This window comes from Aphelocoma coerulescens, chromosome 5, assembly GCF_041296385.1.
Source record: "Aphelocoma coerulescens isolate FSJ_1873_10779 chromosome 5, UR_Acoe_1.0, whole genome shotgun sequence".
Taxonomy (NCBI): Eukaryota; Metazoa; Chordata; class Aves; order Passeriformes; family Corvidae; genus Aphelocoma; species Aphelocoma coerulescens.
In genome coordinates, this window is record NC_091019.1 from 7,534,876 (window position 1) to 7,549,140 (window position 14,265).

Here is a 14,265-nt window from a genome sequence, read left to right on the forward strand (position 1 = left end):
CTTTATGCCTCAGGGTACAATGTACACAGTGAAGCTCAACAATACAGCGAGACTGAATGAATATTCAAAAAGCGATTCAGGATCCTCAGATGAAAATTGCAATAGAAATGGACATAGATATTATTACTGACACACAAGGTTATTTTATACCTGGTTTCTCCATGTTTCACATTTTTTCTGAAAACAATGTGAAATCTATGAAAAAAGGTCTAGGTACTTTAATGCAAGGCTAGCTAGAGGATGGGAGCTTGAATTTAATTCTAATTTAATTAATTGTGAGACTTGTTTCTAATCCAATTTAAGCACGTTTTATATTATAGGACTTGGTGAAGTAAATATTGATTTTCATCAGAGTAAATAGGAGTAGAATTACATTTCACAAAGACTAATAAAACACTGGTGGGAGGGGGAAGAGTGGAAATACATATTTCTTTACTGCACTTGTACAGTACAGTCCTTACTGTATGTATGTTAATTGGCTGTATAAATTCAACAGGCAACACCTGCCTGAAGGTGTTCTTTATTAGGTCAATGTAAAAGTGTAAGTAAGAATTCACAAGAATTAAGTCAAATTAAATGAAATATAACTCAAGGAAATTACTCAAGGACTCTGACCAAAATAAAAGAACAAAGGAGACACAACAGCTCTACATTAAACTATACATTCATGTCTTCTTGTGCAATGTGGAGCAAGGCTTTTCACTAGCATTGCATAAATGATTCATCAGAAACAGAGATATCAATGTTACTTTGCTTACATATCCATTATTTGACCCTTTAAGACTAGAGAAACCAAGAACTGTAGACAGCTAGAAAGTTGCTGTTCTGAGCAGCTGCTGAAGTGCTGGTGGGTACCACCTCTAGGTGGTAGAGGGCAGCCAGTGGAGCTGCTGCTAGGTAGTAACAACCGTCTGAGGATAGAAGCAGCAACTCAAGCTTGAGGAAAGTAAAAGGACATGTAAAGACCTTGGAGCAGTAATCAAAGGAGGGCTGACCTGGGGGATCTTAACAGGAGTGAGAACGGCCTTTCTGGATTGTCCCCTGCATCTGTAGCACTAAGAAAGAGCAGCAGCAGTCTGTCTTTGGGCAGGTCTTTTCTAGAGAATTTATGGCAGATCTCAGATACATTTATGCCTATTGTTTCTACTGTTTTGTCTGGGACAATAAAATGTGCAGAGAAACACTAGTTATGACAAGGATGGTTTAAATTTTAGACTAGTCCTATGTTGGAAAGTTCAAGGTCAAATACAGTCTTCCAGAAAGGGTTCGGTTGTGAAGGAGTTTCTCTACAGATAGTCAGTCTCACACTAGAAATATAGATTATTTTTATATCTAAAAACATTTCAGAAGGACCATACTGGGTTTAGTTATACAATATGCATATAAAATATGTAAGACATCATTCCAAATAACCTGGTATCCTCTTTAACAATCAATGAAGATTGACAGAGTTTTTTGTTCTGCATTTAGCATGAAATACGTAAGCAATTTGTATTAAGTTTTCATGCAGTGAAAAAATATTAATAATGTCAAGCTATTATCTCTAAATGTGAAGTGGAACCACTTCTTCCAGAAACAGAGTTGGAGATCATGGACTAATTTTCACTTTTGTTAACAAAAAGTCACAGAGCAAATGGCACGTGTAAGTTGAAAGTGTCTTGTTTTGTTTGTTTGGGTTTTTTCAGTGACTTTGAATAAACAGAATAAATATTAATTCTGTATGTCTTCAGTAGGTTAAAAGGCTCTTACAGCTTTTGGGAGATGGACTCTTTGCTTGGCTGTACTTCATGCTAACTGTTTGCATGTTAAGAAATAGTTACATTTTTAGAACATTTGCAAACTTATTTCCCATTTAACTGCAGTTAAAGTTTATATAAAGAGCTGGCTGGCTCTGGATGAGGGAAAAGATAAAGACTGAAATGTGGAAACACTCAAAAATAGTTCGGCTAAGTAGAGTGAGCTTAGTCTACCTTTTCTATTTTATTCCGTTGGTATTTTATATCATGCTAGCAATTTTAAAGAAGATAGGCTAATGGAATTGTTTGGCAATACAGTTACAGTACTGTCTGTCAAAATAAAGGAGAAAATAGGTCTATGTAATTTCCTTTTTTTGCTCAGTGTTCACTATGAGGAATGAGAATTAAGTTACACATTATGTATGACTTGTAAAAAGAAGACATACACAATACGGGTATTTTTAAATCAGTAGGGTTTTTCTAGTAATAAAAGACTAACAGAATGTGGGGAATTTAATTTAGTGTTATCCCCATACTTGGAAGATTTTTAGTAAAAAGATCTGATGTTCTTTTCCCTTCAAAAAAATTTTTTTTTCTAGTAAAAGCCTATATGACTGTTTATAAAGTCCTAAACATTTCTTCGACAAAAGTTTTTTTTACTAATCAAACTCTAACTTGCAGCTTAATATTTATATTCATCTTAGAAATACTAATAGGTAAAAGTCTATTTAGCTTTCCTTTTAGAAGTATTTTGCACTTTGTAGAACACTTTTTGCCCAAAGGAAAGAATATTTTCTGTTTTATGTAATCGCCTAGACAGTTCTCTCTGGCTTTTGAAGTAAATTTTTACACTGTAATCTGAAAATTAGACCAGGAAAATGATCACTGAGTATGTTAGGGTCTCCAGATATGGCCAAAATAGTCAGGCATTAATGGATGAATTCTAGTTATACCTTAACTGCTCCTCTTAGTCCTGAACAAGATACAAGAAGTGTGGAGGTAAGTGAATATGCTTACAGCTGAGTCTTGGCTGTGCAGTAATCATGTTATATTGGGATTTTTCCATCCTGTCATGAATAGCTACTGTTGTCTGTCTTGGTTTGAAAGACAGATGTCTGCTAAGGAAGGCAGAAGCCTCCCTTGGAATGGCAGATGCAACCCCCTTCCCTCCAAGTTATTATAATTTTGAAATCAAGGGCTTTTAGGCAAAGATGTGGGAAATAGGAATAACAGTTCTTTACTATTATATATCTATATGTGTATAACCAGTCAAACAAACAACAATAACTATGGCAGTAACAGCAAACAATCACAAACCCAGTCCCAGCCTTCTCGGCTGTCAGGCCCTTTCCCCTCGGGTGCAGCTCTGCTGGCAGCCAGCAGGGGCGCTGGCGGCTCCCGGTGAGCAGGGCAGGTGCAATGGTTTCCCCACAGCTGCAGGGGGCGCTCCAGAGCGAGCTCGGGGAGCACACGGCGGTGATGGCCTGGGATCCCGGGGAGGGATGGAACAAAGAAGCTTCACAAACCCCTGCGCAGCTGATCCCGGTGTCCAGCTGGACCCTCGGGAACAGCAGGCTGGAACGGCAGGGACGAGCACAAAATCCTGGATGGCAGACAATGTGTATCCAAATGGAGAACCACCCCCCGCCCCGGGGGTTGGGGCAGGCAGGGTGAAGGCTCGAAGCAGTGGCGGGGCAGGGTGGCCACAGCCCAGCTCCTAGCAGGGCAGGGAAGGCAGGCTTGGGATCCCGGTGCTGCTCTGGCAGAAAGAAAAATGGCCAAAGAACAAGCAGCTTCTCTCTCTCTCTGAATGCCGAGGCTGACTGACCACGCACCCAGATGAAACAAAAAAGAGCAGCCAGGTCTTTTGTTCTTCTTAAGTACCTGGCCATTTGTTCATCTAGCAACAGTATGGGGGTAAAATTCCTTTAACAAGAAAAAAACTAGAACTCCTAAACCCCAACATTGTCTGACTCTTAGAATTAGATCACTACCATCTGCTGAAGCATTCTGTATTTTGATGGGGGAAAATTTAATTTGAACATTTCAGGGTCACCAACTGCTGTGAGTAAAGGCCACTGGATAGAAACTGCTGTCTTTAATAAACATAATGAACTCTGAAACACACAAAGCCCTGAGCATCTTGGATGACTGTCCCCAGGATATGGAAGCAGTGTCCTTGCTTAGTACTGAAAACTTCAGCCTTAGAACAATACATTTTCATTAGGTATTGTCATAATTACAGCCAAATAGCAATTAAAGGCAGACAACACAAGGGAAGAGGTGAATGTTATTTTTTTCCCTCCTAACCTAGAGCGTGGTATAAATGTCTATTCTTGCTTATTATACTATTGGGATTTGGTGACTGAAAGTAGTATTTTTACATCTCTTCTGGAAAATTATTTTATCTCTTCTCCTTGAGACTTACTAAAAGCATCATGCAAATGGACTGATACAGACTTATCTGCCTTAAAGCATGAAGCTATACACATAAATACACTTAAATGGGTAGGTAAAGTTATCCCTATATTGATTCCAGTGGACAAATCATATAAATCCCTCCTGTGTAACTCTCCATATCTATACTTCATGATTAAGTAGTTCTTCATTTGTTAGAGTTTTAGTAGAAGACCTTTAAAATGCTGTTATAATATAAAAGCAAAAATTAATGAGTTCTTAAATAAGATTGCTATTCTTTTTGAAAGAGAAAGTGATGTAAAAATATTTTTTAGTTTTTAATTTGGTTTTGGTTTTTTGTTTGGTTTTTTTTTATTCAGCTAAGCTAAAACAATATGTTTGCACTATGTAAGATGTCCATATCAGTGATACAAGATGCATGTGTATGTGAATAATAATTAACAAAAATGCTGATATAGCTAACATCAATTCCTGGATAAATTTATAGTACTGTGTTACAGTGACTGCAACATGCGTATCAATCAACGAGGCCCGTGGAAAAGAAATATATATGGACCGATTCTTGATAGATGTTTCAGAGAGATGTTTATTTTCCCCAGCCGCATGGCTGAGGCTCTGCCGAGGAACTGCTCAATCACAAGTGCCAAGGGTCCTCACATGCGCAGGGGAACACAAAACAACCAATGGGGAAGGAGGCTGACCAGGGGCTAGGGAAACCCTGTGCCTCCCCCCCCCAGGGCCCCTCTCCCAGGACCACATGGCTGTCTTGAATGTCTCTTCCCTAAAAGATCCAAGCTATGTAAAGATAATAATTTTGGTATCACATCTCTTTAATTATTTCATATATATTCATAGCTAGAAGTGAAGTGCTTTGAAGGAATATCAATATTCCTGACAGATAGGTCTAAGAAAGGGAACACTCTTTAATGGAGATCAGTATATTATTTTTTTCAGTATTTAATGGTAAGTAACTGGCAATTCTTTTGAACAGCTGAAAAAACAAAATAGCCACAACAAATAGCTGTATTGTGTTTGTCCCCACTCATCTTGATCTCATATTTTGATTATGACCCTTATTTTTTGTTGTGCAAAATCTTCATATTTATTATCTGTACGTGTTCTAAATTTCAATATTTGTGGATGTCATTGCTAGGCAGGTGCTGAATATGTTCATCCTCTAATAAAGCATCACTCTCAGTCAGTAGCTGGATGTGGAATTAGTATTTCCACAAGCAAAGCACTTAGACACAACTTCAGAAGAGTTTGTAAAAGAAGTTCTATTTATGCTTGTCAGGTGGCACTAGTCTCATGGACCGCCTACATTTCTGTCTTAAGTGATGATAGCATTCTCTGACTTCTCTTTTGATACAGGTGAGAGTGCTGTCAAGTTTGGTGATGTTTTTTAAATTACTGACATATCTACTTGTGTGTGGACATGATTCTGAGAACATCTGTCATATCATGTAGATTTGGTGTCATTTTTTTATCTACATGACATTCAAACCATTAATCTCTGGGTCAATGTCTCTGTAATCTGAATCTGTTTTCTTACAGGACTTTAGATTTTCTTAACAAATCTGTTGCAATGTAGTTTCCTTTGAACTTGGGTAGAGTTTTGTATCAACAGCATCCTTGGGTAAATAAGGATGAGTAGTTTGTTAATTGAACTATCCAAAAGCGTCTTCCTTCAAAGTAACGGAAATGTGTTCTTTTAATCCTAGTTGTTCATAATTACGTTCTCCTTTCTCCCATTGAATTCCATAAGCTGTGATTAAAGCTCAGTCCTGAAAAAACTCATTTGTAAAAATAATCTTTTAAACTGTGTTTGATTAAATTCAGTCTTAAGCCTAAGACTGGAATTTTTCCTTTAAAGTCAAGTAATTGACTTAAGTAGGATCTAAAGACTATATTTGTATGCTTTCCTGTATAACACACTTTGGTCCACAGGTGAGTCTGATTAGAAGCAAGGTCTTTATCTAATTAGGACCAACACTGTAGCATTCAAATAAAATAACCGTGTTAGACCTGCTCTGATAGGTATGTTCTTAGAGGGTAAAAATATTTTTGTTAGACAATCAGTCAATATTGTTTTAAAAATCCTTAATTCTTTGAAGATCACATTGAAGTACCTTGTGAAAAATAAACACTATGCCTACTGGTACAAAACAAAATAATCCTATTTATGTACAGCAATTTTCTTCTTTTGATTATAAGTTTTCTAGTAAATATGTTTGTAGATTTAGCAAATAGTTAACTTTGGCCTATACCAATTTGATATATAAGCAAAACTTTTGGTTTGGTGGTTGTTTTTTTTCCAAAACTATTGAAAGCATTAAAAAAAAATTAGTGTTTACAATTACATCTCAGCACTCCCACTCAACATTTCTTTAAAATTGTAGATTAACTTTTTGAAGACTGAAATGGAAAGGAAGAGCAAAATGATCCGAGACCTCCAAAATGAGGTAAGAGGAACATTTGATTGTCATCTCAATTCAGACTTCATATTGAAAGAGTGTGGTTTGGCTTCATATATAAAACACATTATTGTAGTAGGCAAAAAAGGCACCAGTGAAATTCTCTAAATGGAAAAGCAAACCAAAATGACTCTGTACATTTAAAAATAGTGTTTTATTGAATGCAATGGTTGACTCAGTGCTAGTGGTGCTTAGTTTGATAGTACACCTCTGTAACTTTTTCTGCTTTTTCAGAAGGGACGTTCTGTAGGTTATTGACACACAGTGAAACTTTGTTCACATTGTTATTGCTTGCTTTAAAAATAAATAGCGAGAGGAGGAGAAAGGAAATGCAATCTCAGAACTGAGATTCTTAATAAATTTTTTTTAAAAACTGAAACTCCTAAAATGTTTTCTTAAGCTTTGTATGCCATGAATATTAATTCCATATTGATCCCAAAATTCCAAATAAAATATAAAACATGTTTTAATTAATGTTTATTGGTATTAAACCAAATTTATTTTTAAATTTGGTCTTGGAATAGAAACATGAAATATTTGAACAGCATTGTATTTCTTTTCCTCCTTATCATTTTCTCTCCAAAGAATTTGTCTAAATCAGGATGTAGTTTCCATTTCTTCATTTTGCTAAGAACTTTGCACTTGAAAATATTTTATTCATATGATATCTTGTTCTCTTGCCAACCAGGCTTCTTGTCTTTATCTGCTTTGTTCAATTCTTTTGCTTTTCTAAGCTACTCTGAGTTCCATGCGTTTGAAAACTTGATCTCCTTAAAGCCGTCATTTAAACAGAGATCTCTGGTATCTTTGGTCTATGAGAGTGTATATATATGGCCAATCTGAAAAATGTGTACATTACTTTTTAAGTCACAAGTGTGTCCTAGTTTTGGACAGGACAGGATTAATTTTTTACAGTAGTCAGGAAGGGGGCACGGCCAGACCATAATGTTATTTGATACTGTCTCGCATCACTTGCCAGGGACAGGAACAGGGGACTCTCTCATTTCTGGTTCCATTTGAGAGAGAAAAAGCATGGTGACTGAAATGGTCTGGTATTGTTTTACTTTCCATGTAATTTGTTTGTCTTATACCTTTTGTTATTAATATTGCTGCTGTTACTGTTCATTTTCTTATCTCATTTCTGTTTCTAGTAAATTGTTCTTCTCTCGACCTGTAATTTTCACCTTTGTGCTTCCAATTCCCAACTCCATTCCTGGAGTGGAAAGTGGGAGGGGAAGGAGGTGAGCGAGTGAGCTGGTTTGGGAGAGTCTCACTGATGTGCTGAATTGGGGAGTACTATTCCTGAACCATGACAAAAGGAAATGTCTCTTTCAGTTGCTCATGTTATTTAGGCCATGCTCTCAGTTGTCTTCATCTACAGTCAAAAATGCCTTGCTTTCTTTTCTCCCCTGTGATCATTGGATGGTTTGCAATTGAGCCTGTAAACTTTAATAAATCCTATCAGTCTCATCCTATTGACCAGCTATTAAAAAATCTTTTCTCTTACTGAACACAAATAAATACTTCATTAGTCAACATTCAAACTGTTTGACTGTTAATGATTAGCTTAGGTAGGTCAGTAGACTTCTCTAATATTTACTGTATTTATAGCACATTTTAGAAAATCTGCTTTGAAAAGAATCTTTCTTTTGGCACCAAGTATCAGCTACTATGTGGAAAAGAAACCAAAAGCTATACCTACTGAATGGCTTTCTATTAAACTTCTATACCATGTTTGCTAGTTCCCTAAAAGAAAGCACTTATATCAGTTTTTTGAAATTTGGCTGAATTTAAATTGTATGATTTTGAGGAGATATTATCTTATTTAGGTCCTGCCTCCAAACACTGAATACACGTTGCTTTTAAAAATCTCATAAATTTGGATGTACTATATATTTAAATAATTGATAGCAATTTTTATTTTATTTGTATGTTTTGAAAGAATAATCTGCATACAGATATATAGAGACAGATAATGAAATTCCCTTCACAGCTACTCTTGTTCTTTCAAATATTGCATTCACCCTCATTTTGTATTGCCAAATTGTGAATTTTGCTATCTTAGGCTCTTCCGTGACTGTAAAAATAATTCCCTATTTAGTTCTGCTCTTTTAGCATGTACCCCAGTGCCATTCAGCTTTGCCAATTGGCGATAAAAATAGATGGCAACAGCCTTCCAGCTGAATGCAGCAGCTGTGATGTAGTGTGTAAGGAGAGGACATGGTACAGAAAGGCAATTTTTAGGCTATTCAAGGCTTTGGGAAAAAAAACTAACAAAAAAAATTGTCTGTGGTGTGGAGGAAAAAAGTGCCAGATAGAACACAAAGGGATTAGGTGTCTCAAAATTATCTGGTTTTTAGAGGTCTTTAAGTGATTCCTGCAAATACCACAAAACATCTGTCAGACTTCCAGCTGTAACATCATGTAGATTGTGTTAATGTAGTCCTAAAGGATTGGCACGTAAACAGATATGCTCTTATTTCAAGCAGTTTCTGTCACTGATAAAGAAACCAAGAAGTTTGGAAATGCAGAAGCACTGGTAGAATTAAGAAGCTAGCAAAAATGTAGAGTAAAATAGAATATGTATAAAAAGAAATGATTTAAAAATTTTCTCTTTTGGAGATGGCCTGTTACAGAGTGAGGAGCTCACTGGTAGCGTATCATATGGTTTGTGGGAAATTGTGCCAGTATTAAGTCTGACTGAGATAGAGTTCATTTTCTCCTTAGCAGCCCTCCCAGTGCTGTGCTTTGCATTGGTTGCTGGACAGGTGTTGATAACATACCCTGCAGGGGTTTGGCTACTGCTGAGCGGCACTGTCCCTCTGACATTCCTTCTCCCATCTAGGGGGACACAAGCTCCTGGGGGGGGAGGGGCACACAGCCAGGCCAGTTGACCCAAATTAACCAAAGGGATATTCCATACCATATGGACATCACCTCAGATGTAAAAGCTAAGGGAGAGAACAAGGGGGCATTCATTGTTCTACAATGTTTGCCTTCCAGAGCGACCACTATGCATACTGAGGCCCTACTTCCCAGAAAGTGTCTGAACATCACTTGCTGTTGGGAAGTAGAGATTATGTTTTCCCTTTGCTTGTGCGTCCACAAACTTACTTTGCTTTAGTAAACTGCCTTATCTCAATCTACTAGTTGTTTTCCATCTTATTCTCTCCCCTGTCCCACTGGGAAGGGGAGTGATAGAGTGACTCAGTGGGCATCTGGCACCCAGCCAAGGTTAAATCACTACAATGCTAAAACTGCTCTAAAAATGAAGCTGAAGCAGAATGCTCTGTTAACCCTTGTTTATGTCAGAAAAATCATGAGTCTTGACAATTTGGCACTTAGAACTAATTGTTTTGGTACAACTCTGAATATATATGTACATGATGGATTAATTTCTTAAATTAATGTCTTTTCTACGCTGAAGTGTGTGGTGCATTTTCTAAGTTTGTTATTAATTTCCTACTGGTATACATATAAAAGTCATATTTTTTACTGAACAGTAGAGAATTTTTATTCAGCTTTGTCACATGGATGCTATACTTGTCCCACATTAGACTTAGAAATGTGAAGAGCAAGAAAATTTACTCTTATTTAAACCATTTAATTACATTTGGTCAGATAAGAAGTGATTGACTGACAGCATATTACCTTTGAGCAAAGGGTTTTATAGTATTTCTGTGAATATCTACATTAAGGTATGTTAATAGCTTTATAGATTTACAATAATCCCATGTAAAGTTGATGCAGTGGTTTATTTAAGGCAGTATTTTTTTTGCTGTTTAGACTGTGGCAGAAATTAGAAAAACATTCATTAATTTTAGCGGTAGCTGTCAGTAATATGGGGGAGTTTTGCTAAGAAGCAGTTTTAAATTACAACCTTGTAAACAATTTTTGTGCTCTATTCATATATAAATTGTGGATATAGCTTTAGTGTTGAGTAAATCATCCTAAACCAGAATTTTTTCCATTCTCATTGTGTTTAGTTGCACTAATAAAGGATAAAGTTGCAGCAGCTTAAAGTCTCACCTGATGTATTGGAATTTCATGCCCTGCAGGGTGAATTCAATTGAGTTGCATTGCATTACAGTGGGAAAAAAAAAAACAAAAAATGTCACTTAGTAAAGCAGAAATTAAATTCTAAGGCTTTGAGACCGTATGCTGATAGACATTGGGGTTCTTCAGTTTGCATACTCTGCGGATAAAACTAACTTTTTTTCCCTAAGTATAAAATCCTGTCTGCTTAAGAAGAAAATTGGGTAAAGTCCTGTGCCCTCCGTGGATGCTGCATTGGTTCTACAACTCAGGAAACCTTCACAAGTGTCAGAGATGGGGGCACTGCCTAGGAAAGGAGGAATGAGCAGGAAGGGTGCAGGAGCAGCTGCAGATACCATGTTCTGCTGAATTCAGTACTGTTTATTGATTGATTCCACTTTCTTTTGAAGTAAAAGTCCCATTTAAAAAAAAATTTGCTTAATATTGTTCTATGAATTTTCTTTGAACTTGTTCTTTGAACTTGTGCTGAGTTTTGTGAATCTTAGTGTTCTCCAAATCAGTGTTTTCCAGCATTTCAGATCTCAAGGGTGAGGTGCCTCAGAGTCAAGCTCCAGGGAAATTTAGGCATAGATTAAATTTTATAATTAATGAAAAAATTTTCCCTGAAGGTAGTGTAAATTTTTGCTGAACTGGAAAACAAAAATGCTGATCTGATTTGTTTAGGTTATTTTGAAAAGTGGAAAAGTTTTCTTTTAGTACCAAGACGTTAAAATTATGTAGTGGGAAACTCACTCAAAAGGAAATAACAGTGGTATATGTGGTTAAAAAAAGAGTGTAAATAAATAATTCAAAATAGGTACTGCTGATCTTTATGTTAAGATGAAACAATAGATGAGCATTTAGTAATCAAATTTCCATGTTTCATAAAGACAAGATGATCTGTTGATTTCATCATTACAAATAATGCTGTCAATTACTGATGTTTGTCACTTAGAATCAAAAAAGAAGGATCACCTTTGAGGAGCTCAAGTAATCCAAATTCAGTATTAGAATATTCTTTGCCTCTGAAAACACCATGGAGTACTTATAGCATAAGAATTTATAAGGGTATATGTCACATAAAAATACATTTGGCTTATTAATTTTAGAAATTGCTTGATCAAGTTATGTTGCACCTGGAATGTTCCTGTCCTGGGCTGAGAGTTCTCAAGAGACTACAAAGATCAGACTACTAGTTGGCAAGGGCTTGGGTCTCATAACTACATTTCCATGAAAGTCATAAGAATTTAGAGCAAAAAGACAAATGCCAAATTGATTGTATTATGCTACACCATACAAAACACCCTTTAGTTTCAAGGGTTAACTCTTAAGAGGGTTCACATTTGTTTTATGATCATACTGATGGATGCAGATGTTCATTTGCTAAGTTCAAAGGGAGCAGAAAGCAATTTTTCTGAAAATTCATTTGCTATTCAGAAGTTTAAATTAAACTAGACGGATGTTGTTTCATACTTACTAATTTTAATAAAGAAGAGGTGTAGCTGAAAAATGTCAACTTTATATAGTAAGGGGGTTTTTTTTGAGGGTTCCTAGCCTATGACTTTATAAAAATCATAGTCCTCTCCTGGGACTCATTATCCTCTAGTTGTAATTTGATAAAAATAAATACAGTATTAGGAAAGATAATTCCAATTATGCATGGAAATTCAAAGACAATTAGAAGACAACAAAAATACTTAATTGAAATTCCTATTAGAATTATTCTAGAAAAAAAAAAGCCTCACACAAAATTCATAGGTTGTCAGGCCTGTTACTAACTGAGCTAAGGTGTCTGTATAAGCTGTTCACCTGTAATGTGACCTCAGCATGTTTTTCTGAGAGAAGTAGAAGCACATGAAACTGTTTTTTCTTGACACCAAAAACAATTGGTTCTCACCTACTTTGCAACTATATCACCCTGAAACTTTAGGATATTTTAAAATTTTGTCCCTGCAAAAAAATTCAGAAGGCTTGCTTCGGAGAGATGCTCAAATTTGTTCAGCCTAAATTCTTATGTATTTTTAATTAATTAATATCTTGGCCTTGCCTAGGCAACTGCTTGCCTTAAAAATGTGAAAATACTGGTTGTACAGTGCAATGGGAGCAAAACGCTCAAATTCAAATTGCTTCTTCCTAAGAAATCACTGCAGCAATTCAGTGTATATTACTCAAGTGGTAGGAAATTGGTCACCCTCAGTGTCTGGTCAACCTCACACTGAGTCTTAAATGTAGAAATTGTGCTATTCTGGGACAAAATCATCAGTTTTCTGTTATCCTGAAACATTTAAAATTAATTTGTTCTGGTGATTTCTCTCCCACGTGCCCTTCCAAAAACTGTTCAGCCTATTTGGCTGCAGATGTTATTGGAGAAGAAAAGACAAAGTAGATCCATCATTGTCATTAGTTTCAGGCATAATAACTCGAGTGAGTTAAATTGATTTTGTTTAGTTGTCGTTTAAATGCTGCATTAATCAAAGAAAGTTCGTTTCCTAGCTATGCTATAACTTTAAAATGTAGTTTCCAGTAGACTGCCTTGAGAAGTGGTTTTGCTATATCTGTCCCAATAATTTTGCCTATTTGTCAAGTTTACCTATTTAAGCCTTCCCATAGATGGATCTTCTGTTCTTCAGAATTTGATTTCACAATTTTTACAACCAAAAATATTTGAAATAACAGCCATAATAATGCTTGGATTGTGCCTTTTTAAAAAATTATCTCTGTCCTGTAAACAATTGAAACCATGCTGAGTTTAGTAGATGTGGACATGTTTCTTAAGTGAAATTATAAGGGTTTAATCAAGCAGGTGCTTTTTAAAATATTCTGTAAGGTGTTGTCCAGTTTCAGTTTTCTTTGTGATTAAGGATCTGAGTAGTATTTTATCTAGTATCTCCATGAACTTGGGAAAAGTCTGCATAGATTAAAAGAAAACTGCAAAAAATGTCAGATTTGTATGGTTCATCTACAAGGCATGCTGTCTTTTATGTATTATGATTACTTTCTGTCAAATGTAGAATAGTCATTCTATTTCAGGATATAAATTTAATCCTGTATATATTGGAATTCCCGTCCTATGTGAGTGCATATTTGTGCATGTGGTTGTATGTATGTACTTGTGTGTATCTTTAAATCAAAACACTCCTTACATACAGGTTCAGATGCATATTTATGTGTGTGTGTGAGAATATAATGTGATGTTAAAAAATAGCTTAAAAGTACCAAAATGTCAGGAGATGGATGATTCATCGAAAACTGCAATGGCTCAGTTTTTCTGGATGTGCCCAGGAAACTCTTATCTCTCTGGTATTGATCTGCTGATCTAGTTTATCTTGATTTTTATATGAGAACTTCAGGTCCTCCCATGTCACTCTCAAATTATTCTGGTTGGGGTAGATTTTTTTGGTGCTTATGTAAGCTTATTTCTCAGTTTATTTTAGTGGAGTTTTGCTCATTTACTGATGGAGATAATTTGATCTTAAAATACTTCAGGCTAGCAGTGAGCTAGAAAATCCACATTTTCTAAATTACATTCAGCAGTCATCTCAAATACTAATTTATGACAATGTATCCCTTTAGTCTTTCTGAAATGGTAACGGCCCAACATC

The 14,265-nt window shown here is 35.9% G+C and overlaps 1 protein-coding gene across 3 annotated transcripts in view; it reads left to right on the forward strand.

Moving 5' to 3' along the window:
• The window catches only part of LUZP2 (leucine zipper protein 2), a 196,873-nt gene that overhangs the window by 91,815 nt on the left and 90,793 nt on the right, over positions 1-14,265 (forward strand). For all 3 annotated transcript variants that reach the window (XM_069018815.1, XM_069018817.1, XM_069018816.1), the window contains exon 5: positions 6,554-6,616. In XM_069018815.1, the coding sequence (XP_068874916.1) occupies positions 6,554-6,616 (63 nt within the window). The remainder of the gene's footprint in view (positions 1-6,553; positions 6,617-14,265) is intronic.